General features: G+C 33.5%; 2 protein-coding genes across 3 annotated transcripts; both read left to right on the top strand.

The window, feature by feature from the left end:
• The first annotated feature begins 172 nt into the window (after positions 1 to 172).
• Positions 173 to 5,054, top strand: LOC130469326 (sugar transporter ERD6-like 7). Of its 2 annotated transcripts, XM_056838489.1 has the most exons (8): positions 173 to 224; positions 1,038 to 1,103; positions 1,221 to 1,286; positions 1,408 to 1,483; positions 1,582 to 1,646; positions 1,723 to 1,815; positions 1,917 to 1,997; positions 4,703 to 5,054. In XM_056838489.1, the coding sequence occupies exons 2-8, from the start codon at positions 1,083 to 1,085 to the stop codon at positions 4,901 to 4,903; spliced, it is 603 nt and encodes a 200-aa protein (XP_056694467.1). In that variant the 5' UTR covers positions 173 to 224; positions 1,038 to 1,082; the 3' UTR covers positions 4,904 to 5,054. The 2 variants fall into 2 exon arrangements, with proteins under 2 accessions (XP_056694467.1, XP_056694465.1); XM_056838487.1 differs by lacking the exon at positions 173 to 224 and having other exon boundaries at positions 231 to 1,103.
• Positions 5,055 to 5,501: 447 nt separating this feature from the next.
• Positions 5,502 to 6,670, top strand: LOC130468993 (uncharacterized). Its single transcript, XM_056838033.1, has 3 exons — positions 5,502 to 5,628; positions 5,763 to 5,953; positions 6,635 to 6,670. Exons 1-3 carry the CDS (start codon positions 5,502 to 5,504, stop codon positions 6,668 to 6,670), a joined length of 354 nt encoding a protein of 117 aa, XP_056694011.1.
• The last annotated feature ends 9,635 nt before the right edge of the window (positions 6,671 to 16,305 follow it).

The raw sequence follows: 16,305 nt of genomic DNA, 5'->3' as shown, positions 1-16,305 counted from the left end.
TCTATTTGTAAAATTTATAAAAAGTTGATATTATCAAAATATGTATGGTAACTAATCCAACAACACTTTACATAGTACCAGTTGTGATTTGCGTTGGCCGAGTTTTTCATAGAACCGTAGCTTAAATTTCCACCCCTTTAATTTTTATTCTCTGTTTTGGGTGGGATTTTTGTTGATGAGCTTCTGCGATTGCGGTGGTGTTGGTAACTGCAGACTGTTGTGCGGTATGTTGTGTTGTTATCCGGGTTGCCTCTACATTTATGTTCTTATTGCCAATTGTGCTTTTGCAAATGCATCCTGTGAAGGTTTAGGCTTTACTATCTTTCTCAATTTCAACGTTGCTAGCTACTAAAGCCAATACTATGGCCCGTGAATTTGTTTTGGGTATTCCCCCTCCGACCTCTTATTAATCAAACCGATTAGTTTGTGGGTGGTTTCATTGGATGTGATTTTTTATATTTTACTCCTGTTTATAACATCTTATATGGTTGAATTTCCCAAGATTTTTCTTGCATTTGGTGATTTCTGACTGAATATAAATGCATATTGTTGTTTTGATAGGTTATCCTAACCCACAATAGGTAAGCTGTATATAACTAGACTCTGCAATATTTGTGAATACTGGGAAAATAAATTTACCTTAACTAGTAATACAAAAGCAAAGTAATCAGTTAACAAGAGATTAGACTCTAGATATTAGGTAATTTCATTAGACTTAGATGCTACTGCTAGTTAAGGTACATTTATTTTCCCAGTATGACGTTCTGCAATGAGATGTAATTACCTCAGTATGACGTTATGCAATGAGTTGTAATTACCTCAAGAAAAGCCCAAATTTCCTCGAAAAGTTCCTTTAAAATCACAAAAATAATTAGAAAACATCCCAAAACTAGTTGTATTCTGCTTTCTGTGTGGGAGGATGGTTTTCCATATATTTTTCCAAGGTTCAGCTTCAAATATTATTAACCTCTTTAATCCGTACTGAATTTCTGTTTCAGAGAAATAAATTATCTATAAATTTCTCGTAAATTAACCAGGGTTCTTTAGCATTGGATATAGGAAGACTAGCAGGAGGATATGGAATGGGTGCCTTCTCCTATGTGGTATGTATGCTTTGGAGTTATATGCCATCTTTCTAGACAAAAAAACTCTGTTCAATGGCCACATTTTTGCAGCTTTACATTGAAGTGCTAGCCAACATGATATGGTAAAATCAACAGGTACCTGTTTACATTGCGGAAATATCACCTGTAAATCTCCGAGGAGCACTTACAACATTAAACCAGGTATTTTTGTAACTGTTGTACTTCATGTTTTACTAAAAATTCTTGCAGTTACCATATCAAATTTTAATAATGATATTATTACGGTTTTTGCATAGACTTACACTATTTTCTCCTATTGTAGGTCATGATCTGTACTGGCGTCTCAGTGGCGTTTATAATAGGGATAGTTTTATCATGGAGGACTTTAGCATTAACTGGTAAAGAATTAGGGAAAAGGAGTTCATTGCTGAGTTTGATTACTTAAAACAAAAATCTTAGACTTTGTAGCAAGAGACTTACTAGCCATATAATGCAGGACTTGTTCCATGTGCTGTTCTGCTTTTGGGTTTATGCTTCATTCCAGAATCTCCAAGATGGATGGTAAGCATACAGAATCATTTCAAAATTAGGTATAAAATTCAATTGGAACAATCATATCAAATCGAAGTAAATACAGGCGAAAATAGGATCTCAAAAGGAGTTTGAAGCTGCATTTCAGAAACTTCGTGGCAAGGATGCAGATATAACCCATGAGGCTGCTGAGATTCAAGTACTAGTTGTTCTAAGCTGGTTCTTTCAATTTGACTATTATTATACTCAAGCACTGAAGTGGCCTACTCATATTTGCACATTACGACTTTCAATTGACAGGATTACATAGAAGAACTCGAAAAGATGCCCAAAGCTAATATGTTTGACTTGTTTCAAAAGAGGTATCTACGTTCTGTAACGGTAAGACTTCTACCCTTGTTATATGTTATCAGCTGATTGTGTCAAATTTGTGAATCCATAAGTCTTAACACAACTCCCTAATCTTATAGGGTTTTCTCAACTCATTTTGTTAAATACTTCGTATATGACAACTCACACACATTAACAAATCACATCATATACGGGCCAACAAAATACTATATATAATGTTCTTTAGATTTCATAATTTAACAGTACTTTGTCTTACTGATCACTAAACCAATGAGCCAAATCTGACTCAATTTGTTTATCTGATTAAATAAGCAAGGGCAGAGGCGAGTTGCGCTACTTAAAGAGAATTGATTAATTCACTTGACCAACAACACACAAAAAAATGTTCATCAGATCAGAAATTTGAGTTCTTGAGCTTTCATTAGCTTTAGCCAAAAGTGATAAACACTTTTCCAAAAGTTATCCCTGTTCCAAACCACAACCTATGTCACTCGAAATTTGGACCGGGACACACGGACACACAGACCGCCACAATGCAGATCAGCTAGTGGTTTCTTCACTCTATGTCCAGCCTAATTTGAAGCACTAAATTCTCATATCCTACACAAAAGATAAAATAACAACTAACAATGCCTACCATCACCAAATGTATTTCTACTACCTATATAAGGAAAATATCATGGTCAAAATCCACAATGGTTTCCCATCAAAACCCACCTCCCAGCCAAATACCATTTTGACAATAAAGATCAACCACATACTCCACTCCAACCTCCATCCAATTGTGTTTGTTCTGATAGACGTTTCACAACCTCCGACAAATAAATTTGATAAGTCAAGTTATCTTTCCTCTGTACTCTTCTTGAATTACTAGAACTTCTACTTCACTAAGTTTTATCAGAATATTTCAAGCATGTTCACTTTATACTACTCCCATCTGGATTCTAAGGTCATGGAAAAATACATCAACCATGAGAAAGCATTGCAGTTGATCCACTAACAAAGCCTTTTTGTTTCACAAGAAACATCTCAATCCTTTCTTACAGAGTTACAGATCGATCAGCAAAATAAATGAATTGCAATACTGACGACTCACAAAACAGAATTGCAAGAAGAAACATACAGATCGATCAGAAAAATAAATGAATTGCAAAGTAAAACTCTATACCTAAACAAGGTTGGTAGGAGCCAGAAAATAGCAGATCAATATGGTATTGTGGCCAACAAAAATTTGAGAAAATAGCAGATCAATATGCATAGCACCTGACCAATTCACAGGAAAGTCCGACCCCCCCCAGGTGATGTAGCTTAACAACTAGCAGAAACCTACAACCTGAAGTTCCATGTAAATCAAAAGTTTTAGCAGCCATGTTGACAGCTGACCTGAACATTGCAGAATCTGAGAAGGCTGTTAGATCTATAACAATCTTTACTCAACTGCCAAAACCCTAGGAATTCAAAGGCTTTACTCCCCTAAGGTACAAATTAGAAAGGGTTTAGATTGATTATATGAGCTTCACTCACTAAATGCAATTAATCTACCTGATCTAATTTTCAGTGTTTTCACTGGCCCACAAGTGTATTTAATCTTGTTTTACTCACCGATTTACAACAGACTCTTTAGTTAAAAGTCTCTCCTTCCACAAAAGAATTTTTGAAAAATTTCCTGAATATTTATCTCAAAATCTGAAAATTACAAGCAAAGAGCTGAAATAATCTTAATAAACTGTCCTAGTACCTCACTACCTCCTTAACAAATTACATATCTAATACCTAGTCCCTAAAAAGATTCTGAAATAAGAAGACTAAACCTAATCTAATTAGGAAACCAACTCCTGGTACACAAGTACACGTTTTCAGCTCTTCTTACTTTCTTAGCACCTCTAAGTTTTTAAACAAACCAATCCTGATACACATGGGACTTGAACAAAACAACAATTACTGAAATCCCAAACAAATTTTAATTTGAATTCAACAGATTCAGGAATCCTTGATAGTGCAACTAGCAAACAGAAAAACGAGTTGAATTCACCAAATTGACACACCATTGCATAGCCTTGGCTAATAATGATATAGAGAAGATAACATGATTTTTAGAAGAGTCAACGACCTACTAGAAAGAATAAAATTCAAATAGCTCATCTGCAATCAACGACTCCTATAAACATAACATTAGAATGTATGAAGAAGATTTTCACCATATCAAAATGTAATTCACACGTAAGGAAACCAGTTTAGAATGCAAGGCGTACAAGGAAAAAGGCAACTTGTCTGTGATTCTTTTCAGCAGCCAATTGCGCTGGAGTGAGGCCAGTGTTATCTACCACAATCAGGTCGTCTTTCTTTCCAGTCTGTACCAATACCGTGCAGGCCTCCAAGTTCCCTCGAATGGAAAACCAATGGAGAGGGGTACATAGCTCGAGAGAAAGCATTTATGTATTTGTGCTTGTTTATTAACGTAAACCAAAAAGTGTGGATGGTTTATGCGATGGTAAAATTATATAATATGATTTATGCGCCGGTAAAATTCTATAGTACCATGGGGTTGTTATGAGAGAGAAAGTTGAGTAATGGTCGAGGGAGCTGCCTGCTGCTTTTAGCAGAAAGAAGGTCATGTGAGTCTAAATCATATACATTTTTACAATCAATCTCTTTTGGTCTTTATAATTCAACCCCCAAAGTATTGTATGAAGTATGGTTTAATCTCTTTCCTTTTTTACATTCTTCTTCTGCAGGTAACTCTTGAGATCCCTTGGGTCAAGTGGGAAGATGGGTGGACATGGGAAGTGAAGGCACAATTGATGGAAGCTGTTGAGTGGCCTCAAAAGCACCAGGATGCATTCGAGCGAATTGGAACCTGCCCACCAACAGGAGTGTTGTTGTTTGGTCCCCCCTGGATGCAGCAAAACGCTCATGGCCCGTCCTGTAGCTTCTGAGGCAGGACTGAATTTTCTGGCTGTCAAGTGTCCAGAGTTATTCAGCAAGTGGGTTGATGAATCTGAGAAGGCTGTTAGATCTCTTTTTGCCAAAGCAAGAGCTAACGCGCCATCAGTTATATTTTTTGATGAAATAGACAATCTTGTTGTCATCCGTGGAAAGGAAAGTGATGGTGTTTCAGTTGCAGATAGGGTCATGAGTCAACTTTTGGTTGAATTGGATGGTAAGCTATTTGTGGGTCTAGTAGCAGTATCATTATTTAATAGATTGGAAGTGTTACTTTGTCGTAAAGCTGTTTTAGCTATTTACCCTCTGTTGTCTTCTTGCTGTTTTGTTGCTTTCTTTAATCTGTACCCTTACGCCTTTCTTCAGTTTTCCTTTGGGTTTGCATTCTTATTGGAACTGGATTGTTTCCTTATTTTACACTCAATATCTATTAGTGAACTTGAAAGAACCATGTGAAGATATCTACAATCTTGGAGTATATTTAAGGCCCCCTCATGTTAAGTGGTGGCATGGTGCAATGATGGAAATTGTGTCAATTAAAAGTGAAGCAAACTAGACTTATGTATGGTCCGAAAATGTTTTTTCTTATTCATGTCATATGATGTCTGGAACCCTAAGAAGACCTGCTTTCTTCTAGGTCTACATGGAAGAGTTAATGTTACTGTTATTGCTGCTACAAATCGTCCTGACAAGATTGATCCTGCCCTTCTTAGACCAGGTGATCTTCTGCGGCTCTCTCTGATACACAAATATGAGTAATTTTTTTGGTTAAATTTACTTTTTTTTTTCTTTATCCTGCATGTTACCAACTTCTTAAATATTTTCCTGATTTTGGACCCGGTTATTGAACAGGGTGGTTTGATCGACTCCTATATGTTGGACCCCCTAGTGAAACAGATCGTGTTGACGTATTTCATGTTCATTTGCGTAAAATGCCTTGCGGTTTTGATGTTGATGTAAGCGAGCTGGCTCATCTCACTGAAGGTTGTACTGGTGCTGACATATCTTCGATCTGCAGGGAAGCAGCAATTTCAGCAATTGAAGTATGTTGTATAAGTTCTTGGGTTGCAGAAACGTTTGTTATATTTTCAGCTGTAATTTTTATTTGCATATTTCAATGAAATCAGGAGAACCTAAATTGTTCAGAAGTAAAGATGGAGCACTAAAAGACTGCAATTCTTCGTGTACACCCATCAGAGATTCAACCTTATCAAGAATTGTCGGACAAGTTTCAGCGGCTTGTACATTCCAAGTCTCCATCAGAGGCATGTGTACATCAACTTAATAGACCAAAGGAGTTATCATCCTGGTAACAGTCCTTTTCTACATTGTCTATTTGGTTTAAATTGTCAGCCTACCAACCTGCTTAAAATCCTTTTGATTGCTTGTAGTGCTCCCTTGTACTGTTATTAGCTTATAAAATGTAAAATTTCTCTAAGATATCGTTTTTCCATCTGACCAAACCTATTTGGTTTTCTAGACTATCTGCTGAAATATTCTGAGACTTGTGTTGCTGCCTAGAGATTAATAGCTGAACCACCAAAGCCACATGCTACAAGCTTAGAACTATTTGGGAAGGGGCGATTAATAGTTAGTATTATTTTGAGAAGTCCTCTAGTAGTTAGGATCAAGCCTGGTTAGGATTACTGTTAATTTTCCCTTGATTTTAAAATATGTTCATCATGCTTTGTATATATATTTGACATATTAAATTTTCTTTGCAGATTATTGATGATTCAAGTGGTAATAGTAAAATGTAGATCAAGAGATGAACACGTTATCTTGAAGCTACGCTAGCATAAAGATAGGTTTACTTGGTAATTAGTTTGTTCGTAGCCAGGAAGTTGTTTTTATTTAGTTTTGGACTATCTTGTAGAAAAAATGATAATGCCAGTTAGAAAGTTATTTTTGTTTTAAAATATCGCTTTTATTCCAGTTTGACTAGACTCTGCTAATTAATTTAATGTATATCATAGCATGACGTTATATATATATATATATATATATATATATATATATATATATATATATATATATATATATATATATATATATATATATATATATATTGCTTTAAGATAATGTACGTAGTAAGTTAATACTTGTATTTGATTATGATTATATATGGTCGATATATATTTTTATAGATAATTCATGATTTTAGATTAATTTATGTATATATATATATATGAAAAAAAATATGATGCAAATTGTGACGCTCCAAAGTGTCTAAATTATTATGTATATATGAAAAATAATATGATGCAAATTGTGACGCTCCAAAGGGTCTAAATTATTTTGGAGGGAATGAGGAGAACTTGAACGAAAGTAAACATATAGGGACTCTAATGAGAGTCTATATATTTCGGGTGTCTAAAGCGTCTCTATATGGTTTATAGTGGCTGAGAAATGTGTCTATAAGTGTGCAAATAGTGACGCTTTTTGCAGTCTAAATATTGCGACTATCTATAGAGTCCCTATATCCCAAATAGTGGCGGCGAAATACATAGATATTTTGCAAATTGTGACGCTCTAAAGCGTCGGTAAATAGCGGCAATGAAAATAGCGACCCTCTCTCAAAGCGTCGCTATGTGAAATTGCGACACAATTTTCCGTCGCAATTTGACCCAGAAAGCGTCACAATGTGCCGCGTTTTTTTGTAGTGTAAATGAACTTTATGAAACGGGGTAGTATATAACATACTTGTTTAATTTCAAGGTTTTGTTCGATGGTTATATGTCGTGATTTGTGAGTATTATTTGTGGAAATTATGATTTGTTTCAAGCGAACAGGTCAACCGCTGTGAGTATTGTGTATTACGTAGTACGGAGTACCTCTGAATTTTAGGGTAACGTATACGTGAGTGTTCATGTATATATAGGTTTTTTTTTGGACAATAATTGAGTTGATGGATTATAGTGAAATTTATTCTTCGATAAGGCGGGATTGCACTCCCTCTGTTTTTTTTTTTTTACTTGCATCACTTGGATCAGCACGTTTGCCAATAAATCATTTAATCATTAAATATCGCTATTTTTCTATTTGTAAAATTTATAAAAAGTTGATATTATCAAAATATGTATGGTAACTAATCCAACAACACTTTACATAGTACCATTTTATTATTATATATTGAAAACAATTTCAAACTAAACTTAGGATATATGAATAGTGATAAAGTCAAAACGATACAAGTATGAAAAACGGGAGGAGCATCATCATAGGGCTACAAAATAACGTAAGACGGTAAGACCTTCTATTGGTGGAGGAGGGGGATTGATTCGTGGCCAGTCAGGGGAGTTTCTCGTGGCTTATGCGCTGAATTGTGGTAGTTGTACTACGAGGATTACGGATGGCTTGGCAAGGGGAATACAAGAAAGTCCAATTATCGAAGGACTCTAAGGTAGTAGTACGATTGCTAGCAGGGGTGTCAATTCTATATCTGACCCAGTGAACCCGATGGATTTGTCCGACCGTTTAGAATCCCAACCGTTTAGAACCCGCGAGCTAAGATCCGAAATCCGATCCGGTCAGATTATATTCAACCCGAATTCGACCTAACCCGTTAATATTGATCCGATTAAGATCCAAATCCGATAACAGACCGATCCGTCACAATCAGAATCTGTTTAATCCGAACCGAAGCGATCCGAAACCCGTTTATGATCCGATCCGATTGAACCCGAATCCGTTCCAACCCGAGGAAAATCCGTTTAATCCGAACCGTTTCAACCCATGACCCGTTTAATCCGAACCAATTTCGATACGAACCCGTTTAACCCAAACCGTTCACAACCCTTAAGAGAACATTAATTATGTCTCACTACCAATTAAGCGTATGACTATTAGTTATACGATGTACTTGTACTTCATTCTCCCTTTATATACTCTGCTCAAATGAAACTTGTAATTGATGTAGATTTAAGGCGTAAAGAACTTTCAGGAGCGGATGTAGTATTAAACTAAGTTTTATACTATATACTCAATAACTTATATTATTGATCTTAAATTCTTATCTTTTAAAAGTTAGTTATCGTTTTCGTGTCCTAATTAAGTCATCGTTATTATAATTATATAATTTGGAACCAAATGGACCCGACCAAGCTAAATCCGTTTCAATCCGACCTGTGTTAGTCCGTTACCCGATTAATCCGATCCGATATGAATCCGAACCCGTTATAGTCCGGCTAAACCCTTTAACAATCCGTCATGTTCCAATCCGATCTGACTCAACCCGACTACAATCCGACCCGTTTACAATCCGATCAGATATGAACCCATGCATAAAAAATCCGACCCGATCCGATCCGTTAAGTTTTCAATCCGATCCGACCCGTTAGCCAAATTAATCTGTTCCAATCCAATCTGTTTCAACCCGAATCCGATGAGTCCGACCCAAACCTCCGTTGATCCGATTTGACACCCCTAATTGCTAGTCAACAAAATCAGCGCGTCTCCTGTGAGACCAGTCACACCATCAACTTGATGGTGTGACGAGCGCGAAACCAATAGCGTATCTCCCCTAAAACTATAAAAAAAGTAACATGTCTAAACTATAGAAGTAACATACCTAAACTAAGAAGGTATCTCCCCTAAAACTACTCCGTATAAAAAAAAGTAACATGTATAAACTATAGAAGTAACATACCTAAACTAAAAAAAGTGCTTCTCTAAAATTATTAAAAAAGAGAGTAACATGTCTAAACTATAGAACTAACATACCTAAACTAAGAAGGTATCTCCCCTAAAACTACTCCGTATAGAAAAAGTAACATGTATAAAATATAGAAGTAACATACCTAAACTAAAAAAAGTACCTCCTCTAAAATTATGAAAAAAAGTAACATGTCTAAACTATAGAAGTAACATACCTAAATTCACAAGTGTGAACTGGTCTCACCATCAGTTGATAGTGATTAGTGAGGACAGTCTCATATAAGAATTTGGGCAACAAAATACCACTGCACTGCCCGTAAGTTCATATTATTAGAAGGTGCAAAGCTTAGGTTCTGTTCGGCAAAATTAGCGTTAGCAGGTAGTTATAGTGGTTGAGTAGCGCCGTAGCGGGTAGTTGTTGGAGTAGCGGGTAAAGGTCAATAGTAGCGGGTAACAGTTAGCTGTCCAAATAGCGGGTTACTATTATGAGTGTTTGGTAAAAGTAGCAGTTGTGATTGTAAAATAGAATAAAAGCTATATATATATTGTTTAAAATTTTATTACTCACTCCGTCTCTTTTTATTCTTTACGTTTTCCTTTTTGGGTGTCACAAAATGTACTTTACATTTCCTTTTATATTATCACATAAATGCTTTAATATTCTATCAAGTTTTGTGTCCAATGATTATTTAACCAATTAAATTCATTTGGTCATTTAATTTAGGCAAATTTGTCAAAAAGGACCTTTTATAACTCAAATTTTGCGAGAAATGACCTTATATAATTTTTTTGGCGAAAACATACCTTAAAGTATTTTTTTTTTGCGAGAAATGACCTAAGGAAAGTTTTCGGCATAGACTGAGCTTTTCCGGCCATTAACTTGCACGTGAGCAGCACGTGTGGCTTACGTTGGCTAAAGACACTGATTTTCCCGACTCTTGAATTTTCAAACGTGATTTTATTTCGGGTTTTTTTTTCAACTTTAGGTTTTAAAACTTAGAATTTTGGAGGAAAATTGGGTGTGATTATCAAAATAAAGCCACACGTGCTTCTCACGTGCAAGTCAATGACCGGAAAAGCCCAGTCAATGCCGGAAATTTACTTTTGGTTGTTTTTCGCAAAAAAAAATTACATTAATGTGTGATTTCACAAAAAAAAATTATATAAGGTCCTTTCTTGCAAAAAAAATTTACATTAAGGTGTTATTTCACAAAAAAAAATATATAAGGTCCTTTCTCGCAAAATTTGGGTTATAAAAGGTTCTTTTTAACAAATTTGCCTTTAATTTATCACATTTTTTCATTGGTACATTAAATTTTTCTCCTTGTTCCAATATCAGAAGTTTGATAAAAGTGAAAATATTATAAATAAACGTAATCTCAATGCACACTAATCTATACTAATATATTAAAAGGCGTTTATAAGAACGTATATGTGCCACGTAGATCCCTCCTTATTACGGCACATCACTACTACTCTGTATCATGACATGTAGTTGACAACCAAAAAGCATGTAGCAAGGATTGAACACTAGACCTCTTGAATTAAAAGTTACCATTCTTACCATCTTAGCTAGCCACAATGATGTTATATATGTATATTTAAATAATAAATACAACCTTTTTAAAAATGAATAATAATGAATTAAAGGGGAAAAAAAACAAAAGGGAATTAATTACTTAACTTATAAATGTACAATTCTTCTCTTCTCAACTTAAGCTTAAAAAATAAAAAACTTAGGGTAATGGAGTGTAATTATGAGTGCGGAAGAGGGAAACATTGACAAGAGTATAATAATCAACTAATCATGAAGAAGAGAACTCGACTTTGTTTTGATTTTCGGATATGGGAAGGAAGTTTGTTGATCGGCCACTGATTTTGCATGGAAATCAGATACACAAATTCTTATTTACAATGGGTGTACAATAAATATTGTACACCGGAATAAAAGTTGATTCAAAATGCTTAAAAGTTACATTTATATATGTAAAAGTTATCTATTTTTTAATGATAAATTTTTCATTGAATAAAAATTATTTCTTCAAAATCACTAATAATGTATAAATTAATCATTTAATCCATTAAAATGTTTATCTATCAACTTTTTAATTTTATAATATAAAAGTTACAGAAAAATAGGTTAAAGTTACAAAAATTACATAAAAGTTATCTTGGTGTACAATAAATTTATTGTACACCTTGTGCGCGCAAGACCTTTTGAATCAGATAATAGCACCACATACACACATATTTAAAATAAGTAAATCCCATTAAAAGTAAAACCCGGAGCAACGCCCGGGCCACAAACTAGTTAGTCATTAAAACATGTGTAAAATACCAAACGTAAAGAACAAAAAGAGACGGAAGTAGTATAATTTTATCAAACGCTATTCGTTACCTTCAAACGCTACTATTTTTAACGTTTGACAAAAGCTACTCAACCGTTACCTCTACCGTTAACCACTATTTCATCCGCTATCACACCAAACATTTGCAAATTTTACAAGTAGCTTTTTGAATAGGTCAAAAAGCTACCCGCTCGAACGTTACCGCCGAACACGCCTTTAGACGTAAGGGCGAGAAGTTAATTACCATTAGTCATTGTTACAGAAAGGCCTTATTTTGATGGGTTTGATTTTGTATTTTAGTTGTGCCTTGCCCCTCTTATTCACCCAAAAAATAAAAAGCTATGTAATTTAGTGATATTTGTGAGCTGTGAGATATCGCAATCTGTGGACTATGGACCGTGGTATACATAGAGCATGGTGCACCAAAAGAACATATGTGTATAAGCAAAAGAACATGACACTACGACAAAAGAACATGCGATATAATATTTCACTTTTTTGTTATAAAAATAATACTAGTGTTCTTTTCTCGTAACAAGATGTTCTTTCAATTATATACTAGTGTTCTAAAGGTATGTTCACCATGATCCATCTTCTAAATTGCAGAGATATTGAGATGTATCTACGCAAAATCTACTCAACTATCGCAATTTTGACGGAAAAAAACCTTTACTTGATTGAATTTGTTATGCATTAGTTGATTTTGAATTCATTTTTAGATACTTAATTACTTCTTTTAATTAATTGATTTTACTACCAAGAAAAATAATCAAAACATCGAATAGGCCATCTATATTATTAAAGAAAAACGGTGAAGAATGAGGATTGAGCAAAATGTCATCCAAGCCATCTCATGCATTAGACATTATGGACCATTGATCTCGCCTGATAGAATTTCAACCGTTAGATTTCCCTAATAAATATCATAAAATTCACTAAAACACATTATTTATGCTATTAAATCTTTCATTCAAAACTTAACATAACTACATTACTAAAAAAAATTGCTTAATTATAGTATTTATATTAATCTATTCTGTTCACCTTATTTTCACTTATTTCAGGAAAAATAAGTTCAGATAAGTTCAGTTAAGTTCAGATAAGTTCAGATAAGATAAGTTCAGGAAAAATATGGGTTGATCAAGTACAACTTATAACTAAAATAAGTTTTGATAGGTTTTAATAAGTTCAGATAAGTTCAGATAAGTTCAGTTAAGTTCAGATAAGTTCAGATAAGATAAGTTCAGAAAAAATAAGTGAAAATCAGGTGAATAGAACGCAGCCTAATTTCCTAATTAATCACTCAATATTAATGACAATTTTTTAATTCTCTATGATTTAATCTTTTAAATGCTACTCCCTCCGTCTCTTTTTGTTTTTTACCTTTTCCTTTATGGGTATTTCAAAATGTTCTTTACATTTCCTTTTATATTATCACATAAATGACTTAGTATTCTATCAAAATTTGTGTCCAATTATTATTTTAACCAATTAAATTCATTAGGTCATTAAATTTTTCCCATTTTCCAATATCAGAATTTTGATAAAAGTGAAAACATTATAAATAAATGTAATTTATCTTGTTTAAATAAAAAAAATTGAAGAATCTCGATGCAAATTAATTAATCGTTAAAACGCGTGAAAAATACCAAACGTAAAGAACAAAAAGAGACGAAGGGGGTACATCATTTTAAATGCTACATTATGCAAAGTAATTACCTAAAAACACTAGGTCTTTGACCATAATACATATTACAAAACACCCACCTACAAGAGATGGGTAGTTGTTTAACCTCAGTTTATGATGATTCAGATAATACATATTACAAAAAAAAATAAAAAAAAATAGGCCTTATAGATGAAAAGGTAATTGACTCTTCCCATGACTTCCCTTGATTGTTAAAATTGCCCTTTGAGATCCAATAACAATTTTGTTGTTGGAACATTGAAAAAAATATCAACAAACACACTACGGAGGTTATCCAGCCTAACAAATTCCAATGAGGATATCCATAATGCTACAATTTCTATTACTATTTAAACATGATGTTGAAATTAATTACCAGCTTGGTCTCTGGTTAAGTATAAAGACTTTGTATCAAACATGTACGTTTACAATACACGGTTGAATTTGATAGTTTTTTTTATCACAAAAATGTAGTAATCATTATATTTTATGCACAGTTAGACACATACATTTCGAAGTAATATTTAACTTAATGTCTAATTAAGTCATTTTCTTAAACCATATATGCAGATAATGGAGAAATAAGACGAGATGAAACTTTTTACTTATTATTATTTCCAACAAGATGTCGGTAGATTTAGACATTCAGTCATTTTTATTACATTGATTTGTTGACCATCGTGATTTTTATTGAATATTACTTTACTGATTAGTTCTATATTACGGGTACTAAATATACTACAAGTCCGAATGTGATATTTAGATCATGTCCAATTTGATGTCTATAAGTAAACATTGTGATTTTTTATGTTGCTTTATCAACTTTATTCTTTTATATATATCCCGTGCGGCCGTGCATTAGCACGGACACATAGAAATATGACTTTTGTGAAAATGGTCTAGCACACCAATACAATCATACAATACCCATAAGATTATTTCAAGTTAGCTATGACAAAATAAAATTGAAAAAAAAACACCAAGCTACATCTAAATGATATTTTCCCTTAAACATCTACCAACGTTTTTGTTGTCTAACATCGTTTAAAATGATATCTATTATCTACCATCCATTTTTACTAGATGTCTAATTTTATAGAAATCTCGTGCATTAGCACGGGCATACACTAGAGTTATGCTATATCTAGGGTTCTAGTATGTTTAGGAAACTAGAGTTGTGTTAGTTTAGGAATCCAATAGAGTCCTAAACCTAATAGAGTTATGTTATAGTTTCCTATATAAACCAATGATGTAACCAAGTTATAATTAAGCCTTTCAGTCATATTATCACCCATCAATATTATTATCTATAATTTATCATGGTATCGGAGCTATCCATAATTTTGGATTGATTCTACGCTTCCGCAAATAGTCTCCGGCCGGTGGGTATGAGTTAAAATTATGGATAGCTCCGATACCATGTTAAACTATAGAGAATAATATTGATGGGTGATAATATGGCTGAAAGGCTTAATTATAACTTGGTTACATCATTGGTTTATGTAGGAAACTATAACATAACTCTATTAGGTTTAGGACTCTATTAGATTCCTAAACTAACACAACTCTAGTTTCCTAAACATACTAGAACCTTAGATATACCATAACTCTAACAGGAACTTATATGACTTTATTTGACTTATAAGGCCTTATATAAACCTTATAATACCTTATTAAATCTTATTAGACTTTATTTAAAGTTTATTAGATTATTACTAAACTTGTAACCATTCGAATATTGATAATAGTTGATTGTATATATTAATAAAGCAATTATTATTTAGGTATTATATTAATAATTATGTTTTTATGTTATTTAATAATATAAATTATTACTCTTTGATAAGTATACAAAATTTATAAAATCCAAGTACGAGTTCGACCTATTTGTAAAAAAATATTTGTAACTAACGCTTTAACAAGCATCTTTATACTTTGTAATGTAACTTTATCACGGACGGAAAACAACTCTTTGACAGACCCGGCCCTGGACATAGACGAGGAGTGCGACCGCCTAGGGCCCAAGGCCTGAAGGGGCCAATTATAGTTGACTGATCCACCAACATAGTTGTACATATATTAAACACCGCACTTAAGTAAATGTTAGAGTATTTTGGCGTAGTGGTTGCCTTTGTATGTACATTCACATTCAACCTGAGTTCCAAGCCATGCTTGTATTTTTTTTTTTTACGCACACAACGTAAAAATATTATATTAATAAGGCATTAGCCTAACAACGACAGCTTTATTTTTTGTGGGATAGCTTTTAATTTCTTTGTATCTTTTGTTTTATTTTTATCCCAGTTTTTTTGGTTTTCTTACCAAAATGTTGATCTCCATGTTATAAAAATAACAAAAAGTCAAAATATATAGTAAATATTTCTCTTGAATAAAATATTATGGTTACGTTAGTTGTTATACTCTTTGACCTTAACAGAATTGTGTTAATAGAAAAGACTCAAATAATATAAGAGTAATTAGTTGTAAATATAATTTAGTTGCTTACTTTATTTTTTAATTAGTAGTTCGTACTTTCTAATAATGTCCTTTGAAGGGTATCGTGCCCCTGGACTTATTTGTCACCAATGAATACGTAATTTTAAAAGTGTTTATTAAGCTTTCCCTTATAATAACTAGTTATTGGACCGTGCGCTAGCGCGCACGATCCCCAAGGGTATAAAAAATTGTTTCGTAAAAGGACATT

The sequence above is a fragment of the Spinacia oleracea genome, chromosome 3 (assembly GCF_020520425.1).
Source record: "Spinacia oleracea cultivar Varoflay chromosome 3, BTI_SOV_V1, whole genome shotgun sequence".
Taxonomy (NCBI): Eukaryota; Viridiplantae; Streptophyta; class Magnoliopsida; order Caryophyllales; family Amaranthaceae; genus Spinacia; species Spinacia oleracea.
Note: the sequence above shows the minus strand (reverse complement) of the source record. Positions and strands in the feature narration are given on the sequence as shown.

Coding starts and splice junctions, on each gene's coding strand:
- LOC130469326 (XM_056838489.1), top strand. CDS start 1,083: ATGGGTGCCTTCTCCTATGTG. Junction 1,484..1,581: donor GAGGACTTTAGCATTAACTG/GTAAAGAATTAG, acceptor CATATAATGCAG/GACTTGTTCCATGTGCTGTT. Junction 1,816..1,916: donor ATGAGGCTGCTGAGATTCAA/GTACTAGTTGTT, acceptor TTCAATTGACAG/GATTACATAGAAGAACTCGA.
- LOC130468993 (XM_056838033.1), top strand. CDS start 5,502: ATGTCATATGATGTCTGGAACCCTAAGAAGACCTGCTTTCTTCTAGGT. Junction 5,629..5,762: donor TCCTGCCCTTCTTAGACCAG/GTGATCTTCTGC, acceptor GTTATTGAACAG/GGTGGTTTGATCGACTCCTA. Junction 5,954..6,634: donor CAGCAATTTCAGCAATTGAA/GTATGTTGTATA, acceptor TTTTCTTTGCAG/ATTATTGATGATTCAAGTGG.